General features: G+C 39.6%; 1 protein-coding gene across 4 annotated transcripts in view; it reads right to left on the bottom strand.

The window, feature by feature from the left end:
* Positions 1-20,992, bottom strand: part of kcnh7 (potassium channel, voltage gated eag related subfamily H, member 7) — a 60,532-nt gene that overhangs the window by 21,278 nt on the left and 18,262 nt on the right. For 2 of the 4 annotated variants that reach the window (XM_017703698.2, XM_017703700.2), the window contains exons 3-7: positions 15,926-16,081; positions 4,615-5,082; positions 3,398-3,418; positions 2,328-2,351; positions 1,842-2,056 (exon numbers count right to left, since the gene is read on the bottom strand). In XM_017703698.2, coding sequence (XP_017559187.1) covers positions 1,842-2,056; positions 2,328-2,351; positions 3,398-3,418; positions 4,615-5,082; positions 15,926-16,081 — 884 coding nt within the window. The remainder of the gene's footprint in view (positions 1-1,841; positions 2,057-2,327; positions 2,352-3,397; positions 3,419-4,614; positions 5,083-15,925; positions 16,082-20,992) is intronic. The other 2 variants (XM_017703701.2, XM_017703702.2) reach the window with 2 other exon arrangements.

Here is a 20,992-nt window from a genome sequence, read left to right as displayed (position 1 = left end):
CAATGTACTTTTTTCTATTGCATTTAAGAGCATTCTTATCCAATTCTTAGTATGTGTCTTAAAATCCTTCATATTTTTTCTTAGGAAAGCTTTGCTGAATCTGGTACGTGCCCTTAGGACTTTCTGTTTGTTTAGCTGTTAAATGGTAAAGACGTGACAAGAAGCAAACCATTAACTGTTCATCAAATTCATAATCTTCTTTCTGTTTGTTTTAATGAATGATGAATGAGAAGTAGCATTAATTTATAAAATTATATAAAGGAGGCCAACTTGTTAAAGAGAAAGAAAATCATGATAAGCACAAAGGTTGGGTGTGTAGGCAGCCACCATTGGTTTAGATGCCAAGGTGTAGTTTAATGACTGTCCAATTCTTTAACTTTGATAAAAACACTTAGAGTTGAAGAGATAAAATCAGCCATCTGTGTGTAATAAATGCCATCTGCTTAGTTACAGGCAACACTATTACTGTGGCAAACAAACAAATACAGTAGAAAATATGGGTGGGTGGGGGATTGGAAGAGAGATGGAAGGTGTGTGTGTGTGTGTGTGTGTGTGTCTAACGGTTTATTTATTGCTCTCGACTCTGTTAACCTGAAGACATGTCAGCAATGTGTAGATTTAGCAGCATCCACTGAATAAATGCTGACAGTGCCTTGACTGTCTATTATTAACTGCCCACAGCTTCCCTCAATGTCTCTCATAGTTGGAGGAGGGGTTCGTGGGTAATGGAGCTCATTTTGCAGGTTGAGATTATATACATAGCCTACAGTGTGCAAGCTATTGCAGAACACTGTGATTTGAATTTTAGGGGTCAGTGGAGGCTGAATGGTATGTAGGGATATTAATGGCTTATCCCTCACAACCTGGCTAATTTCTCTTTAATCATTTTTATACTGTTCACAATATTAATACTCAAAATTATGGCTGCCAAACAAAACAATTCATTGCATTTGTCTTGTTAGATAAAATTTGACGATAAAGAAAGATTTTTCCATTTAAAAATGTTAGTCTTTAAGTGTTATATCTTATATAAGATAATCTAATCTTCCTCAGAATGCATTTATTTCTTTCAATAATTCGTTCTTAAAACATTCTTAACGCAAGATTCACATGAACTGAACATGAAGATCAAGTGAACACAGGTTGAATATGAAAATAGTGTGAGTACAGTTCCCGATTTTCATCACCAACGTCCAGTGTGAGCAGCAGTGACTGCATATTCCAACTCCTCCAAAATGGTAGCCCTCTCGCTCTCCTACTGCTACATCATGTCTTTTTTTCAGGGAAACTGGAGCTTTCCATTTTGCTATTCCTTTTGTTAGTTTACTTATCCATAGCTCTCCCATGAATACTGTACAGGGATGTCTCCTCAAGGCATCCTCAAGTGCCCACAGCCTCCCTCAGTGTCTCTCATAGCTGGGGGAGGGGTACATGGGTAATGAAGCTCATTTTGCAGGTTAAGGAGCTACACACATAGCCTACAGCGGGGTTTCTCAACCACTGGGCCGTGGACCACAAGTGGGCCGCGAAGCACCCTTCTGTGGTCTTCAGCCAACTACTGAAGAGGACCAGTGGTCCGCAGTGGGCCGGTGATGGCCATTTGTCATAAAAATCAGTGAAAAAACAACTGATTCAATAACAATGACATTTTCAAATAGTAAACAATATTTATATTAGCCATGCAGCATCAGTGAACAAAAACAGATTTGTAATTTTTTTGTCCCTTGCATCAAAAGTAAAAATTTAACTACACAACACCAAGGAACGTTATTTATGTTATTACACATTATTTTGTGTACTGTGATAAAATGGACAGGGGGTTACCCAGCTTGACCTCTCACCTGTGTGACCTTCTCGGTTACATTGTGTGTGCGATCCTTGACCTTTGGTGCGATGATGGTTTTCTCTGAGGAGGAGGGAGATGGGGGGCGTTTTTCGTTGTTTGTCTCGGAGAAATTCAGCGTGATGAGGGGAATCTTGTTGATGGTGCTGTATTTTGTGAGGTTCGAGTCAGACGTGGAGCCCAGTAGACTGCACTTGATCTGGTTAAACGGCCCTGGAGGTAGCACACAGACACATACACACTGGGTTTCAGCTCATGCTTTCTTAATGTTGTCTACTAAGAATGGCATGACAGTTCCCAGCTCTAAGTCTACAGCCCACATTTTAAAAACCGAAACACACCACCAACATGAACAAAAGACACCTCCACAATGCAGTCTTACTCTTTTGAAGGTGAAAACAGGATTTGAAAGAACAAACACAAAAATGACAGACAAAAAATGCATGCCAACACACTGACAAATAAGAAAAAGCTCAAGCCATACCCCCAGCCATCCAAGAGCGCGATACTAGCCAATTAGAAACAGCGAAAGAGAAAGGGGGAGGAAATTAAAGAGTAGTTCAGCTTGGGACAGATCAGACTAGCATCTTGGCCTTATAACACGACAGAGAGAATTACACCAACTGCAGAGGTTCACACTCTGAACCTCAACAAGGCAGGTTGTTAAATCACCACAATCACCTGAAATGAGAGACTATGGTTGTACTGAAATATGAAATGCACAACCAGGCCCTACAAAGCTGCCAGGGAGCTTCTAGAACGGTTGGCGTCTGTTCATGTTCAGGAGGAGAAAGTCTGACATAAATCCAGAGAAAATAAAAAGATGCAGCTGCAAAAGCTCATTCAGATGTCGGCAATTACAAAATGAAAGAATGGCCAGTGGTTTGCAAGTAATGTATTGAACATGCAAATTCACCTTAGTCTTACATACACATACAAAACATTACACACTCATAAAAACTGACCCATGGAAGCATTCACACATGGAACAAAACAATGCATTGCATTTATCCGCTTCAAATGTGTACATACTTTCCTCATAAATCAAATATATTACATCAACATAATTCTGCCTTTCCTTTTCCGTTTTTTTTATCTTGACTGATTATTGGCTCAATTTTTTTTCTACTAATTAATTCAATTCAATCTATTATTTTCTGCTAATACCGGCCTCATGCTAATACGTGATATCAGATCAGTGCCATCTGTAGTATTGGTGTAATATATTTTCTTCATGTTGAAATGATGTACACATGTGAATTAAGTAAACTGTATGCATCACTTTTGCAGTACAGTCTGACACACATGAGAATAGTCTTTCTCTCTCTCTCTCTCCCCCTCATATACACACATACACACACACACTCGCTCATATCCAGGCAGATATGTCATGTGCTTTCTATGATGCTGTGAGCAATAGGTGGTCTTAAATAACAGCATTCCGCTTATTCCAGCAGTGCATCACTTTTCATAACCAGCATTTGTTATTTGCCTTGGCATGCTTCCAGCAGGCAGGCAGGCACGTGCTTGTTACCACAGAGTTGCTTTGGGTACCTTTAATGTTACGACCATTGTCTGAGACAGCAGAAGAACAGTGTAGGAAAGACAGAAAGAGAGAGAAGGAAGGAGGGGACAGTAAAAAGTGAAGACAGAGTAGCATGGCTGTGTGATGGTAATGAGGTCTTTTGAGGGTTCAGTTAGGAAAGTGCACTTGAGTCTGCATGCATGCGTACATAGATCAGTATGTGTGTGTGTGTGTGTGTGTGTGTGTATATATGTAGAAGATTTCTGATTGCTTTGTTCTACTTCAATGTAATTCATTTATCTATTATAAGCAGACTGGTTTCAAAAAATCTTTTCACAATGTTTTTTTTTTCAATATCATCAACACTACTATCAATAATCACTGCATGCCTGTAAGCTCAATTTTAAGTCTGAATACAATTAAGAATCCTAAAGAAAAAAAAAAAAAAAACTGAATGTAGCTAGCCAGATAAGCTCTCCTGTCATGCTAATTTGTACTGCTGTGAGTGAATGGCTAAAGTTCTTCTCCCTCCCTAACTAATTGATTAAAAGGCACACATCCTGCACAGGGTGTGGAAGCAGCAGCTTTTCTAATTATAACCTTTTGCTGCTAATACTGGATTGAGGACAAAAATATTTATCAAAATACCTCAAACTTTTTTGCCCAGACCTTATTGTACAGGTTCTTAAAGCAGTCTGAGCAATTTGTGAACATAGAGGATACATGTATATGGATCATTTTCACAAAACTACCTCAAAACATTAAATAATAAAATATTTGAGTGTCATAAGCATCATGCAGTTAAAAGTACTCATCTTTACTTTAGTAGATGATTTTAGAGCTCTATGTGGTACAGTATAAAGATTTGTGGATTTTGTAATAATTAGCTTAGTCTGACAAAAGTATACAAGTGATAAGTTACGGCCAACATTTACAGTGTTGCAGTAAAGTGAATTCTGACACTAAAATAATTATGATATGAAAAATGTATTGTGATAAGATTTTGGGCTGTATCACCCAAGCGTAGAGAGGATAATGTGCATTAACAGCCTCAGCAGGGAGGTTGACTAGTATGATTGACAGGTAGGCAAACAAGAAGAAAGTGTTAGAACAGTGAGAGATGTATACAGTGCACTATAATTATGACATCAATGTATGTTATGCACTTCTTTGAATGTATGTGTGTGTTTGATTCTGTTGCTTCTACATTCAGTATTACTTGCTTGTCCAGTATGGTTGTGTGTACCTTCGCTAGCGTGCCGGTCCCGATATGTCCTCTCCACGTGTGCACTGAAGCCCTCAAGGTCGTGGGTGGACGATGCTCTGCGCAGTGTGCACACACTCCCACGGGACTGCCCTCCAGAGGCAGAGTGGGTCCCCACGGAGCCATGGGGGGCCGGCCTTTCCCACGGCCCTTGTGGAGAAGAGTGGTCCTGGGGTCCCGAAACAGGCGAAGATGAGCCCAGCAGGCTCTGGCCAATCAGAGCCCTGGTGTCGTTGGCATAGGAGGGGCTGCAGCTGTCAGCAGTTGGGGGGCGAAGCTCATGTGGGGAGAGAGAAAGAGAGAGGGAGGAGGAACAGGAGGAACGTGGCTCGATCCGCTCGGGTGAGTGGACGGTCACCTCATCCGGGTCCTCTTGAGGGAGAGACTGCTTACTCACACCCAGCATGCTTAATGGCATAGGGAGGCGAAAACGGAAAAAACGGCCTTTTCCTGGTACGAAAACGAGAGACAGAGAGAACGAGAGGAAAAGAATGAAAGTAGATGTGTGGGAACAGTGTTATACATTTATACAGCATAATTACTGTATGATAGTCATACATTGGAAAATCAGTTATATTTATTGATTAATGTAGAAATGCAGCAATGCATCGGACAGTAGATGAAATTTTTTTTAATCTATTTTTGAATATTAAAGTCCATAAACATATATTATAATATTAAATAAAGTTTTCACAAAATTGTTAGGCAGCGTAACATGCAAATATCACCATTTTGTAAATAGTGCCTACATTCATACTTGTGTGTTGTCATTTTTAAAGAATCCTAACTTGTATGATAGTAATTAAAGCAAACCTAATTTGTGGAGAAATCTGAGATTTCATGATGCGCTGAATAATTTCCTTATAAATCAGTCACTGTGAAAACAAGTATTTTTACCACAACTAGACCACACTTTATATATTTACTCCAGTCAAAAAACCATTAAGTAAAATTTATCAATTTGTCAGCATCAGGGAAAAAAGCAGAAACATACTTGACAGAAAATTACACAGAAGCCTCAACAACTAAATATAATGTTAAAATTTTCAGTACCTTTGCCTTTTATTACAGCTTCCATTGTTTTCAGGAGACTTGCTTTCAGTGTTCTAAAGAAATCTACAGGTATGCTTTTCTGAACTTTCAAAGTTCAGTCTCTAAAGTTGGATGCATTTTCGGCTGCTCATTATCTGAGTAATCCTAATTACAAATTAAGATTCCTTAGTCCATAAGAACTTAGTCTGCATCTCAGATGGTCAGTTTCAGTCTCCTAGTGAAAATGTTCTTCTTCTTTTCTATTTCCTTTTCTCTGTAAGTGTAAGGGTTCAGCCTGCGCCGCTTGCTGCCAGTGACTGCAGAGGGCGATGGCAGCAAGGTGCCCAGTCTGCACTGCCTGCTGCCAGCAGGGGGCGACGACAGCGAGGAACCATGGACTATGGCTAACCGGACACACCTGTGGCCTTCCCTACATAAAGCTGTGGCAAACAGCAGTGTTTGTCACACCTTTGTAGAGGGGAGGCTGGTACGGTACTTAGTCCAAGAAAAGATCAGAAAAGAAACACATTGATTTTTCAAATCTGAAGCAGGAGCAGAGCTTTATTTTCTTCTGTCTGTCCAAAATGAAAGCTTTAAGTATTGTTTATCTGATGCTGACATTTGGTGGTTTTGGTGGTCTACCAGGTCTTGGGTGGTCATTAGGAATCCCATTTTCTCTATATCTTGATGATTCATTTAGGTGTGCACAAACATTTTGCCTAAAACAGCATAAATAAAACAGCAAATAATAAAAAAAAACTTTTGCTATTGGTTTTCAGCCATGTGTGTCCAATTTTGGGTATGTTTTCATTTCAGTGCATTACTATATTTTTTTAACTCAAATTCAAAAAATGTGAAACTTTGGAAACTTCTTCAATCTTATGCTAGTTGACCCACATCCTCTGAGTACCTTGTTGGATTACGGACTCGATCTCCCAGAAACCTCTGGGAGATCACATGACTTCCACAGTCAACAAATGCCGACACCAACCTGGACTCAACCTCCCAGAATTCTCCGGGAGGTCACCTGACTCCTCACATGACTTTGTGCTCCTATTAGCACTCTCATTCTCCCAAATTCTAATACGTCACCTGTGTTATTGATCATATGACAAACCTAGTTCAGTTTATAAGCCTGGGCTTTATCATAGGGACTTTGTGAGGTATTGTATCCACGGTGTGATCTACTGAGCGGTCATTCCATTGCATGTTTTTCGTGTATGACCTTTGCTTTTCGTTTCGACTTTGCCCTTTTTGCTCTGCCCTTCAGATTATTAGCCCTTGTGTATGATTACTGATTTTTGACCTTTTGCCCGTATTTCCGAATAAGTTTTCCCTTTTTGGATATTTCGCCTGGTGTTATGTTTGTGTGTTTGTTTCTCTTGTGCTTTCTAGAACTGAACCATGCTTGTTTTCTGACGACTTTGGATTGTGATTCTATCAGTAAAGCCTCCTTTGTGTTTTACATCTGCAAACGTCTGAATCTGCTTGGCACGTTACACAAGTAGATTATCTTATATTTAATCTTCTGAAATATGAAAAATGAATGTTTTAATAGTTTTAATGGTAACTCAAATGACCAGAAAATTAAATAAGGGTGGTCATTGACTTATGCAAATATTGGGCGTTTCATACTGATGTACACTAGTTATACACTATGAAATCAGTTACAATTCATGTTTTTTCTATTGGATTGCTGCTCTCTGCTCTACTATGACTATGATCTTACCTTTCTGAGTGACCGCCTATCATTTTACCAATGCATTAAGTGTTTATTCAGACATATTGTGTAATTTTTTTACACTCACTTTATACTCACACTCACAACAACCAAGGTCACCCAGAAAACATTTAAATAAGTCAGTATGCTAAATCCCTGACTACTCTCCTTATAATTTACTTATAATTGGCGTATAAGAAAGTGAGGGTTGTGGATTAAGTTTGACTGACAGGAGCTGCCACAGAGGCGCCGATATTTGGGTAGACTGCAGTAAATCTCTGCAGCAATGCAGTGTTAGGACAGGATGAATTTTTAACAGGACGGGCTCAGATGTCAGACAGAAATATCTTTGATGGGGGAAAAACTGGGGCGTCAGCATCAATAAGTTGCAGAAAGGAGACAAGAGTAGACAAATTCAAAACGAAGTGTTCTGTCTCTTGTCTCTCTCATCAAAGTCAAAACGAACCCCCTCCCTCTTCCATACTGTCTCTTCGTCTTTCTCTATTTCTCTCTCTCTCTTTCCAGGACGTCCCCAGGTCTCTAGACTCATCTCATTATCTGTGCTCTCCCATCAACAGTGGAGTGATATGAGCCAAATCATCTACAGCCCAGTGAGGCTTCAATCAGGTCCTCGATAAGTGTTGGAGTGAGAAAAAAAACATGGTGGATTGTGTACTGCATCTAAAAATGGCACTTCAGAGACTCCTACTGGTGTAGTTCAGTAAACATGGTTTAATTTCTATTGTTGTAGTATAGTGCTATAGTTGTTTCCTGAGTTATTATATCTCTTTAACAGCCCCTGGCATATATGCCTGTATATACGTACTAGAATGATTCCTTATGCAAAGTCATTATATGGTGAAGTTTAATGTGTAATATGTGCAACACAAATACAGAAACCTTTTAATTCACTTAATAAGAAGTTCGTTTACCAGTTGTTTACAGTAGCCCTTGCTTGAACATAGACATAAGAGTACATTATTCATTTTGTATGCTCTACTTGTTTAATCCTTTTTTCCCTATAGCCAAAAAATGCAATTTCTGCCAGTTGTAGAGGTTCCTCTGTTAAACTATGCATTGATTTTCTTCAGTAATGTTGATGGAATATGTTTGTATGATGGAAATGTCTATGATCTACAAAACTAGATTTTTCTCTTTGTGAGTGAGCAAAAACATCAACACTTATGAAAGTGTTTTCATTGTGTTTAAATGGTAGTTTTTATTAAGGCAGACACAATTTTTTGATATGAAGACTGTTGTGCCATCACAGCAGGGGATTTTTACAAATACTCTTGCATGTCTCAATGCTCACTAGCAGCTCAACAACTTTTCACACACCCAGTTAGGGCCCTAGTGAATATAATAAGAGTTCTGAAAAAATGATTTGATTAATGCATTGACTAGTTAAAAACATCTGAGTTGATTTCCAGTAGGGGGCCTGCAGAAATAGGTTAACACAATAACTAAAACTAAACTCAAAAGTATGCACTTTGCCCCTTACACCAAAGGTGGTCCACCAGCTAAGACATGTTTGGTGTCTAAAGCTTGCTGTTTTAGTTTTAGACCTGAGTTAAACAAGCTATATTTATATTAAATAAATAAACAGTTATATTCCACCTGTTATCATCCCACAAGCACATCATCCACTCTTGCCTCAAACTGCGTCAAGTAATCTCAAATAGACTTGTTTATGTAGTTTCTAACACTGTATGCCATACTGTAAACTGTAACAAAGACATATGTATCGAAAAGCTGCTACTACTATTGCGTCCAGCTATATGACATATCTTATTAAAGTATGTCATACAGGTTTAGAATTCACACTGATGAATGTGTTTGACTTTTTCTCCAACTATTGCTTTAAGACCCTTCACACATTTGATTTTTTTTAGCTTTGCAAGAGCAGGTACAGATCCATCACCAAGTTCCTTTCACACTTCAATGCCTTACGATTTTTTTTTTAGGATATTGTGCTCTTTCCAGAACCCTCACACAAGAGTTAATCTGTCCTTTTTAAACGCTTCATGGCGTGCTGCTCTCTGCTACTCTGGTCTGCTCTCTGCTACTGTCTTGCTGCTGTTGCTGGTGGTTTGCTGGATTAGCTGTTTGCTGCTGCTGTTTGGTTTGTGTTAGTTTCTAATTTCAACTGAAACAAGGTGAGTGCTTTTTTGTCATGGCTACTGCTGGGTTTTTCTCTTGTTCAGAGTGTGGCATGTTTAGTTTAGACCCCTTCTCCACCGATAGTCATAATGATAGTGGTGTTTGTTCAAAGTGCAAGCTAGTTAACTGCCTGGTAGAGAAGGTGGACAAGTTAGAGCTGCGTATCCGGGGTTTAATAAGGGATAGACAGCAAGGGTCACTGTTAGCAGCCCCGGGTACACCAGGGAGAGCTAGTACCCCCTCGACTCCGGCCTTAGAGCCCCCACAGCAGGGCGAATGGGTAACGTCTCGGCGGCATAGTCGAAAGGCTAAGGCTAATGCTACTGCAAAGGCCACAGCCAGCCCACCTGTACACCATGCTCCCCCAGTTCACGTGTCAAACAGGTTTGCCCCGCTCAGTGAAGCACCCGCTGAGGAGCCTGTTAAAGGTACTCTGGTGATAGGAGATTCTATCGTCCGGCACGTGAAATTAGCTACTCCTTTAGGGGCACCAGCGGCTAGAGTTATCTGCTTACCGGGAGCCAGAGCACCGGACATTAGTGGCAACCTTAGGCTGTTAGCAAATAGGAGATATTCGAGGGTAGTTATTCATGTAGGGGCCAATGATATTCGTCTGCGGCAGTCTGAAGTAACTAAGGCTAATATTAAAGAGGTGGTTAAACAGGCCCAGACGCTGTCCGAAGAGGTAATCTGTTCTGGCCCCATCCCAATGAGGCGTGGCGATGAAGCTTACAGCAGGCTTTCTTCGCTGAACCGCTGGATGTCCAAGTGGTGTACGGACAATCATGTGGGCTTTATAGACAACTGGCTAATGTTTGAGGGCAAGCCTGGTCTTTTAGGTAGGGATGGTGTCCACCCCACGCGGGATGGTGCTGCCTTACTTTCGTGCAGCATAGCACATAGTCTCTTAGTTAGTCGGCAGAGTAGCAGTAGCCTTAGAAGCTGCTGACAAACCGGAGCCGGGACCAGGCCGCAGACAGAGAGGCTTAACCGACCGTCTGTGAGCTGCAAAGAGACGTTACCTAGATACCAATGTATTCAGACTGTGTCTGTCCCCCGAGTCAAACATAAATGTCAAAAAACTCAAACAGTAAATCTAAATAACCTAACGTATATTAAACAATCATATCCAGACTGTAGCACTAGCACTTCAAAACTAAAGATTGGTTTACTTAACATAAGATCTCTAAATTCAAAAGCAGTAATAGTGAATGAAATCATAACTGATCAGAAATTTGATGTGTTGTGCCTCACTGAAACCTGGATTAGACCCGATGAATATTTAGCATTAAACGAAGCCACCCCTGCAGGCTATAATTATATACACAACCCCAGATCGTCCGGTAGAGGAGGCGGGGTCTGCATAATTTTTAGAAATTCCCTAGCTGTCAATCAGAAACACTATGATAATTTCACTTCTTTTGAGCTTCTTTACATCAATATAATTAATCCAATTACAAAACAGAATGCATTTTCTTTAATTAATATTTACAGACCACCAGGACCCTATGTAGAATTTTTAAAAGAATTTAGTGATTTCGCTGCAGATTTAGCAGTTTGTAGTGATAAAGTAATTATAGTAGGAGACTTCAACATTCATTTTGAAAAAGTTGATGACTCATTAAAAAAGGCTTTTGCATCAATTCTAGACTCAGTTGGTATTGCTCAAAATGTAACAGGACCTACGCATTACTGTAATCATACTCTGGATCTGGTTTTGACCCTGGGTGTTAGCATAGATAACCTAGATATTCTTTCTCAAACCTCAGTAATCTCAGATCATTATCTTATTTCTTTTAAACTTCATCTTAGTCATAATATACGTACATCCCCCAGCTACTCTATGAAACGTTCAATAACGCCCTTTACCGCTCAACAATTTACTGATAACCTTCCTGATTTATCAACCATAGTGTACTCTCCAGGTAACCCAGCAGAACTAGACAAACTAACTGATTGTTTAGAAAATACCTTCCGGTCTACTTTAGATGGTGTAGCACCACTTAAACACAAAAAAGAGAGACAGAAAAAACTTGCGCTGTGGTATAACGACCAAACTCGTACTTTAAAGCAATTAGTACGAAATTTTGAGCGAAAATGGCGATCAACCAAACTGGAAGTATTCCACTCTGCTTGGAAAGACAGTATTGTTGAATATAGAAGAGAAATTAATAAAGCCCGCTCAGAGTATCTGGCCTCTCAGATCGAGATTAATAAAAACAACCCTAGAGTTCTCTTTAGTGTTATTTCTAAACTGACTAAAAATCAGGCAGGTACTGATCCTCAGATTCCAGCAATCCACACTAGCAATGCTTTTATGGACTATTTTGATAATAAAATCGAAAATATTCGGGACAAAGTTCAACAGATAAATAGCACATCTTGTCTGTCATCTGGTGTGGCTGATATAGAACAAAATCCAGCTACCGAAGTCAGGTTGGAAGTTTTTAACCCACTACATCATTTAGAACTGGAGAAAATTATCTCCTCATCAAACTGCACAACCTGTACACTTGATGCAGTTCCCACAAAACTATTAAAACAGGTATTACCAGACATAATTAAACCACTATTAACAATAGTAAACTCATCATTAAACCTGGGGTATGTTCCCAAAGCCTTTAAACTAGCAGTAATTAAACCTTTGACCAAGAAACCAAATCTTGATCCTAGTGTACTATCTAACTATAGACCTATTTCAAATTTACCATTTATTTCTAAGATTTTAGAAAAGGCCGTGGCCCAACAACTTGGCTCTTATCTGCAAAGAAACCAGATCTATGAAAAATTCCAATCTGGATTTAGGCCTCATCATAGCACTGAGACAGCTCTAGTTAAGATAACAAATGATCTGCTTCTTGCCGCTGACCAAGGCTGCGTTTCTTTACTGGTACTTCTTGATCTGAGCGCAGCTTTTGATACAATAGATCATAATATCCTCCTAGAAAGATTAGAGAAAATGGTCGGTATAACTGGAACTGCCTTATCGTGGTTCAAATCATACTTGACCGATCGTTTTCAGTTTGTGAGGGTAAATAATATACCCTCCAATTATACAAAGGTTAGATATGGAGTTCCACAAGGCTCTATCTTAGGACCGTTATTATTTACGTTATACATGCTCCCCCTGGGCAAAGTTATTAGAAAACATAATGTTAATTTTCATTGTTATGCAGACGACACGCAGCTCTTCATATCAGCCAAACCTGATGACAAACAGAGAATAAAGAAAATGGAGGATTGCGTAAAAGATGTGAAATCATGGATGTCACACAACTTTCTTCTATTAAATAGTGATAAAACAGAAGTTCTTCTATTAGGCCCTAAAGCTGCTAGAAATAAATTATCACACCTAATGTTGAATCTGGCCGACTTCTCAGTCACACCTGGTTCAACAGCTAAAAATCTTGGCGTTATCATAGATTCAGATCTAGCATTTGATAAACACATATCTAATGTTACTAAAACAGCTTTTCTACATCTCCGTAACATCGCCAAGCTAAGAAATGCTTTATCCTTACATGACGCAGAAAAATTAGTACATGCCTTCATTACGTCAAGGCTAGACTACTGTAATGCGCTACTGTCAGGATGTTCTAGCAGTAACTTAAATAAACTTCAGCTAGTTCAAAATGCTGCAGCCAGGGTCCTTACTAAAACTAGAAAATTTGACCATATTAGTCCAGTCCTATCAGCTCTTCACTGGCTTCCAGTCAAATTCCGCATAGACTATAAAATTCTCCTGTTAACGTATAAAGCCCTACATGGGCTCGCTCCTGAGTATCTGAGAGACCTTATCTCCTATTATGAACCACCACGATTACTTAGATCACAGGGTGCTGGCTTCCTAGTAGTTCCCAAAATTCAGAGAAGCTCTGCAGGAGGAAGAGCTTTCTCTTATAAAGCGCCCCAACTCTGGAATAATCTCCCCGATAATGTTCGGGACTCAGACACAGTCTCAATCTTTAAGTCTAGACTAAAAACTTACTTGTTTAGTTTAGCTTTTGGTAGTTAATGTTAATTCCCTTTAGATAAGGCTGCAGATCCAGGGGTTCATGGACATAGTGAATTGTGGGTAAACTGAGATGCTGGTGCTGCTGTCACTCACTACATGCAGTCACTCAGGTTTGTGGACGGTGGAGTGGGTGAATGCCAGTGTCTCAGGGAGCCTCCGTGTCTATGTTACCTTCTGGCTCTCTCCCTTTAGTTAGGCTGTCATATTCAGACCTGCCGGAGTCATTAGTCACACTCTGATAATTTTTTACATTTTCTGTTCTTCATAAATACAGTCTAAACTAATTCCTAAATCTTTCCTTCCTCCGAGTTACTGACTGTCCACCGGTCCGGCCCAATACTGATGGATGTCCCACCCTCAAGTCCCCCTGTCCCCCTGATTGACCAGACTGATGGAAGTTTCTGGAACGCAGCTTCTCCACTACAGATCACATCCAAATCTATATGAACTCTAATTGTTTCCACTGTTGATTATACACACCTGAATATATTAGAACTGCGTGGATGTAAAATTGACTTTTCAATGTTTAACTTATAAGTTGTCTGACCAGTGGTAGGATGGTCCCCCCTTTAGATGTGAGTCTTGGTCCTCCCGAGGTTTCTTCCTCCTCCAGCTCTGAGGGAGTTTTTCCTTGCCTCAGCGCTCACGGGGGTTCTGTATATTCTGTATATTATGTTCAGTGTTTTGTCTGATTCTCTGTGCTGTGATTCCCATTTTTGTAAAGCTGCTTTGTGACAACATCAGTTGTAAAAAGCGCTATATAAATAAATTTGATTTGAATTTTTGATTTGAAATACTACTGAGAACAAAAGGCATGTCTTGAAAGTGGTATTTAAATCTGTTCCTAAAAGCCACACATTCTTATTTTAGACTTCAGAAGCATTTCTGCTTCCTTTCATGCTCTGATCTCTGTCTCTCTCTCTTTCTCCTTCCATCTCTCTCTGTCTCTTATTCTCTCTCATCACTGCTCTGTCCCCCTGGTGCTTAAGCTCCACGCCAGCATTAATTAAATCATTGGCCAAACTGGGCTATTTATACCCTGACTCGATCAAAAACAAACCCTCTATCTCCCACTGGACATGCTTCTGTTTTTGGGGGATCTTCCTTTAATTTTTTCATCAGAATGCAGAGCAAGGCATCACGGACAGTGTTTGAAATCCCAATAGGGAACTGAAGTGTAGATGTTTAAATTCTGCTATCTAAGAATGATCTTTGAATGTTTCTAGTTCAAAGCTTCAGCCTCGGCTTTGCCTATGGTCTCTAGCCTGAGGCTTGGAAGAGAGAGCAATAGAGAGTGAGAGACAGAATGAGAGAGAGAGTGTGAGTGAAAAAAGGACAAATCTGTCTCAGTCCCTGATGGATGCATTTCTCCACTGCTGAATACTACATTTCTATCACAATCACTATTTTGGCAATGGAAACTATTTGCTATATAATGGCTCTTGCTGAACACACACACACACACACACACACACACACACACACACACACACACACACACACACACACACACACACAATTTCAAAACACTCTCTGTTGCTATGATACCAGCAGACATATTTGCATGGACTATTAATTGGATTTCATATCTGTGAAATATGACTTTCTAATGAAGAGTCAGACTACTGTACACACACACTGAATTATGCACAGTCTGTTTGTGCCACATGGTTGAGTCTGAGGGAGCTCAGTTATTTTAGATAAGACACCTAAATGAAGTGTTGCACAGTATCTGGCCCCAAGGACCCTAATAACTGTCGCACTGTGTCAAGTAGAATCTTTCCCCCCACTTCCCCTCCTGAATGGCTGAGTAAGCCAGACAGTGCATGCTGGTGAACTGAGGTCAGAATGGAGTTGTAGCAACTAGAGCAAATAATGCCACATTTCTTTCTTTCTCTCTCCTCCTTTCCATCTGTTTATTTCTCTCCATCTCTCTCTCTACCTGCCACTCCTTGCTGCTGCCTCTGCTCTGCTCTTCTCTTCTCTTTCCCCCCCTTTCCATCTCCTCCTCCTGTAAGCACCCACCCCTCTCTCCAGGCCGCAATTAAAACAAGCACTTTCTGGAAATCTTAATAACTTGGAAGGAGGAGGGAAGGGCAGAAAAACGCAGGAGGGGGCTGAAGCAAGATTAAAAGTGTCTCCTTCCTATATGTAATATTGTGCAATGACTTTGCGAGAAGAGGAGGTAAAAGAAGAGAAGAGGAAAATAGAGAATAGGAGAAAAGAGAAGAGCAGAGTATGTAAGAGAGAAGAGGAGAGAAGAGAAAACAAGAGAACATGGGAAAGAAAAGCAGATAATAGAAAACAGAATATGAAAGTAGAGAATAGGAGAGGAGAAGAGAAGAGAAAAGAAGAGAAGATCTCACTGTGGTGGGGTTTGGACGGTGACGTGTGGTTGAGGTGCTCTAGTGAGTCCATGCTGCCCTCCTCCAGAATGTAGTCGAAGCTCAGTATGAACATTATGACCACACCCTCCTCGTTCTTCACTGGGATGATGTGGGTGTTACACAGGAAATCAGAACCTGCAGGGACACACATCCACTATCTCATCAGCATCTCAGATTTGTAACATTGTACATTTCTTTAAATAATTTACAAACATTCCGAATTTAACTCGATACTTAACATGACCTTTTATGTACAGTGTTCTTGGGAGCCCCGAGGGTGAATCTTTATCATTAGTTAAAACAAAAACAGCAGCTACAGTTAGTCTAGTTTGTTATAGAAGCCTTAAATGGTGACCGATAGTGCTAAAGCAATGCTGTTAGGCCAGTTAAGAAGAAAGATTTATTTTACACTGTTCATTTTACAACTCTTTACTTGGTATCAGATAAAATCGATGAAGGATAATAAATATTAGCAGAAAAATTTAACTACACTACAAACAGTAATACTAGAAATAATCACACAGAATTCAGTACAGCTTGTAAGCTGTAAAATGAAATGATTTCACTGAAAATCCATTATTTAATATGTGATTTTTGCTGTGAAGTGGTCCAAATTGATTTCACTGGGAGGAATCACATGATAAATGATATATTTTTCATGGAGCGCTCCTTTAAATTACTACTTGTTATCTCCATTATATGCATTTTTTTTTAATGTGACATATATTTAGTAGTTTTTGACCACTGATTTAAAGATCTGTGAAGCAAACGTGTGTATACATGCATTGGTTCATGGATGTGTGTGTCTAAGGCTTATTGCGTTTGACAGCTCTTGCTTCTCTCTGGAGACATTGACAGAAGAGTAACCATGGCAACTAAAGGGCAAGTCAGCCCTTGAGAAAAACGTTCCATGTTTTGTGGCTTCTGCAAGTTTTTGCGCTGAATTTAAGTTGGCTCTGGCTTCATCTTCATCTCCAACATAAAAATAATACAAAAAGACTTACAATAACATATAAGATCATTCATTCATCATTATCATTCAGCATCAGCCAACAATGTCAACAATCTCCCTGTCAAAATAACAGGAGGACATTTTCTTTCTCTCTACCTTTACCTCTGTCTTTTATCCTGTGACAATTATTACATTTTATGTGACAAGTAACTGCCATTTAATGTGATTAAACAATTAAATTGTACAAAATGGCCAAACTGGCTGATTAGCTATTGTTCTTCTTAGCCGTCAATACTTAGAAACTTCCATAAGACAACAGCTTGAGCTTCAATAAATAAGTAAATAAGCTTTTGCAAGAACCATTACGTGTTTCAATAAATGTTTTTTTTTGTGCTTTCTTTTATTTATTTGATACATTTGCGCATATGCATAATTTATGCTGGAGATGCTGGGAATACTTCCCCCTCACATTTTGAAACTCCCTGTTTTGTCCCCAATAGTCTGTTTAAAATCTTTCATATAATAACAGAAAACTTTTTAAAACGGTCACTAAGATAATTCCTAACAATGTTTGGAGGCTACATAAGTACACTGGCCATAAAAAGAATAGTTGTGCGTGCTGAGATAATGGAGACAGGAGCGAAATGCTGCATGTCCTTTTGTTGTTTTTCACCGGAGGTGAGATGCTACATTATAATATGATATTAAAGCAAATGTGACTATTTTGCATAAAATATGATACATTCTTAGTTACAGTTTTACAGTTAAAAACAACATTAATAACCATCTTATTGACTTCATAAGAGCTATTAGCTAGCAAGCTGTGTCACTTGGGATCAATTTGACCCCATTTAATGTTAACTTCTAAATAAACGACACGCAAACCAAGGTAATAATTTTAATCATGTTCAAATTGTTATCAGGTTTGCTGGGGTCAAATTGACTTCAAGAACAAAAGATTCTAGTAAATTTGAGTGAGTTTGCAAGTTAGTTTAGCAGAAAACTGGAAGTGTTTAACAAGACCCAACACACTTAACATCTTCCTTAAAATATATAAAACCTCCATACTGCTCTTTATTTCCATGTCATACTCCTGGATTGCTATTTGATGAAATGCTTCTCTCTTTCTGACTGTGATTTTGATGTATTAATCGGCCAATTATTAAGTATCTGACCAGATAAACTGACAACTTTTGCAATTGGAAACACAGTAGTTCATTCTAATTTGTATTTGTCAGATGTAGCAACAGTAAATCAAAGGGGCCCAACCATTTTTCCCAGCTTCACCTTTGTCTCCAACCTTTTTTAAAGCAAAACTATGTCTATGCATTTGCCTCAATCTAATGAATAAAAATGCTAAAGTTATGTCTGTTGTAATGTAAATGTGAAGAACCTTTGATCAAACGCATATGTAATAACTGTGATAGGCCTATTCAGCAGTAGATCTCCATTTCTTTCATCTTCTTCTCTGCATCTATGGTAGAACAGGGTCATATCAGTATAAAAGAGAAGCTAATACTTTTGATAAGCCACAAAATATTTGTGTAAAAATCAAACAGACTTTAATAGTTTTAAGGTGAGACGAGCCACTGGATACTAAGAAGTCTCCGGCAAGACTGCCTGAAGATATTCAGATCCTCACAGCTAAGTAATGTTCCTTTTGTTGGAACAATCAAACAAAACACTTATAAACATCAGCTAAACAAGGGACAAGAAGTGTTCACAGTTAGAGTGAAAATGCTCACTATGTGTCACACTAGATGCCCCCTGCATAATACACAGAGTGTCCACACATTCATTAACGACCCTCTTGCTGTAAGCCAAGTGACTGAGTCAACAGCACTTCAGTGGATGAAGCTTATAGAGTAACATTTCCTATCTTGATTACCCAGCATCGTCATTGCTCAGCGTGACAATTTCTGCCCTCGTGATTCAGCTTTCAGTGTGTGCGACTGGATTTTGTGTTTAGGTCCTTTTAACTGAATCACCAGATCAATGGTAGACAAGTCCACAGGGCAGCGTCCCCGAGAGGAGAATAAGATCCTGTACTGTGAGCTGCTCTGCTCAAATGAACACGTATAAATGTTGCAGGAACAGGCAGGAGAGAATATGTGTGCATGTGTGAGTGTGTGAGAGCTGATTTAGGCGTGTGGTTTATATATAGCACAGATTGTTCTCTTTTGTCCAATGCGCTGTGAGCTTGGCTGTCAACCTGAGCTATTTTTGGCAGGTGCACACACACACACACACACACACACACACACACACACACACACACACACGAACCAATGATGAGCCCAAAAGCAACCATCATCTAACGAACATAGACATACGCGCACATAGAAACACCTGCAAAACACAGCAGCATGTTTTCAAGATACAGTTTGTGCAGATGAAGGGGTTTCTATTTTTCATCACAAATATGATTATATTCTGTATGCAGCCCAGTGACACTATTTCATAGTGTCAGAGCTTCAAAACTCATTTTGCCTTCTATGGGCCGTTGTCAATGACTTCCCTTTTGACCACATCTGAGCACCTCGGTACAGGCTTGGACTGCTAAGGTTTGCAGCTCTACCCTCACCTTAAGAGGGCTCAGTGTTGGGGACAGAAGCAACCAGAATACAAGAGCCAAGTGAAGATGCACAGATATACACACTTAGATGCCACGTTGTCTGTTGATCTCTATCTGAGGTGATACATCTGCGTGTCCGTCATGTTGGAGTGGTCAAGATCCACTTGTGAACAAAGCCACTTGTATTGAGAGATGATGAGTGTCAGGACTAAAGCGGCCACAACATCCTTATTACTCAACCAATTTTCACCAAATTTGTTTTGTTATAATCCTCAGGCATAGATTAATGTAGGTTGCACCGACTGCTCTCAGTAACTTTTATTTCTTTAATAACTGATCATTCTAATTAGCTGTCAGGACCACACACGCACATCTTCGAAGCCACTTACCCTTCTGGGTGAGAGGGGGTGCTGGAGCCTACCCCAGCAATCGTTGAGTGGAAGACAGGAAACACTCTGGACAGGTTGCCCGTCCATCGCAGGGCAGACAGACATTCACACAAACAGACATTCATACATTCTCACACACATTCACACCTAGGGGCAATGTAGTGTGTCCAACTGGCCTTTGGACTGTGAGAGGAGAAACAAACTCCACACAGAAAGGACCCTGGTCGCCCGGCCGGGAACGAAACCAGGCTCTTCTTGCTATGAGGCGACAGCGTTACCCATTGCCACCATGCCAGCCCCCCGGCTGGACCAGCAGAAAAGTATTCAGTCTGCAACTAACGTTAAAAACCGAGTTTAGCACGAGGCTCGGGTAGAAAAATAATCTCACACACATCAGCAAATTCTTCAATGTGTGTATCACTTTTAATATTAATACACTTTTAATCTTAATACACATAACATTCTTTAACATAAAACCAGTAGGAAAAGTGCTGAAAATGTTAACAAACAGCACTGGACTGGTGAGTTATGAAATTTTGGCTTTAATGAGAGCAACTGTTAGTTTGCTGCTCGTCAATTTATCCACAGGTTTCCTGTGAGCACTATCCAGTGTAGTTAGCTGAACGTTACCGATATACCTGGTATTTACTAACATGAGCAGACGTCAGACTCGATGTTATTCAATGATAAAAAAACAAACAAACAAACAAAAAAAACAAGCACAACGTGGCAGTAGCTTTTTTCAAATTAAATTACATATAATAAATTTTGAGAATTTTATTCAGGCCAAAAATGAGCACATGCATTATTGAATATGTATGTAATTAATAACAAAAAAAATAAATTGTTCTATCACAAGCAGGTTAATTACAGCTACATTTAAAAATAAGCAGATTTTGACAAACGTAACACATGTGATCTTTTACATCAGCACTATTAGTGACCAGAATAAACTGCAGCAGTGCCTGCAGCAGGAGTACACAAACAATAGAGCGCAGAGTGCTTTGCGTGGAGTGCGAAAAACAAATATGATATATACAGGAGCACACTAATTTAGCTCATCTTTCTCTTCTTGTGGATGATGAATGTGGTGAGGAGGGCAGGTATATGCCAGGGTAAGCAGTATCAGG

This window comes from Pygocentrus nattereri, chromosome 30 (genome assembly GCF_015220715.1).
Source record: "Pygocentrus nattereri isolate fPygNat1 chromosome 30, fPygNat1.pri, whole genome shotgun sequence".
Taxonomy (NCBI): domain Eukaryota; kingdom Metazoa; phylum Chordata; class Actinopteri; order Characiformes; family Serrasalmidae; genus Pygocentrus; species Pygocentrus nattereri.
This window is presented reverse-complemented; position numbering and strand designations above follow the sequence as displayed.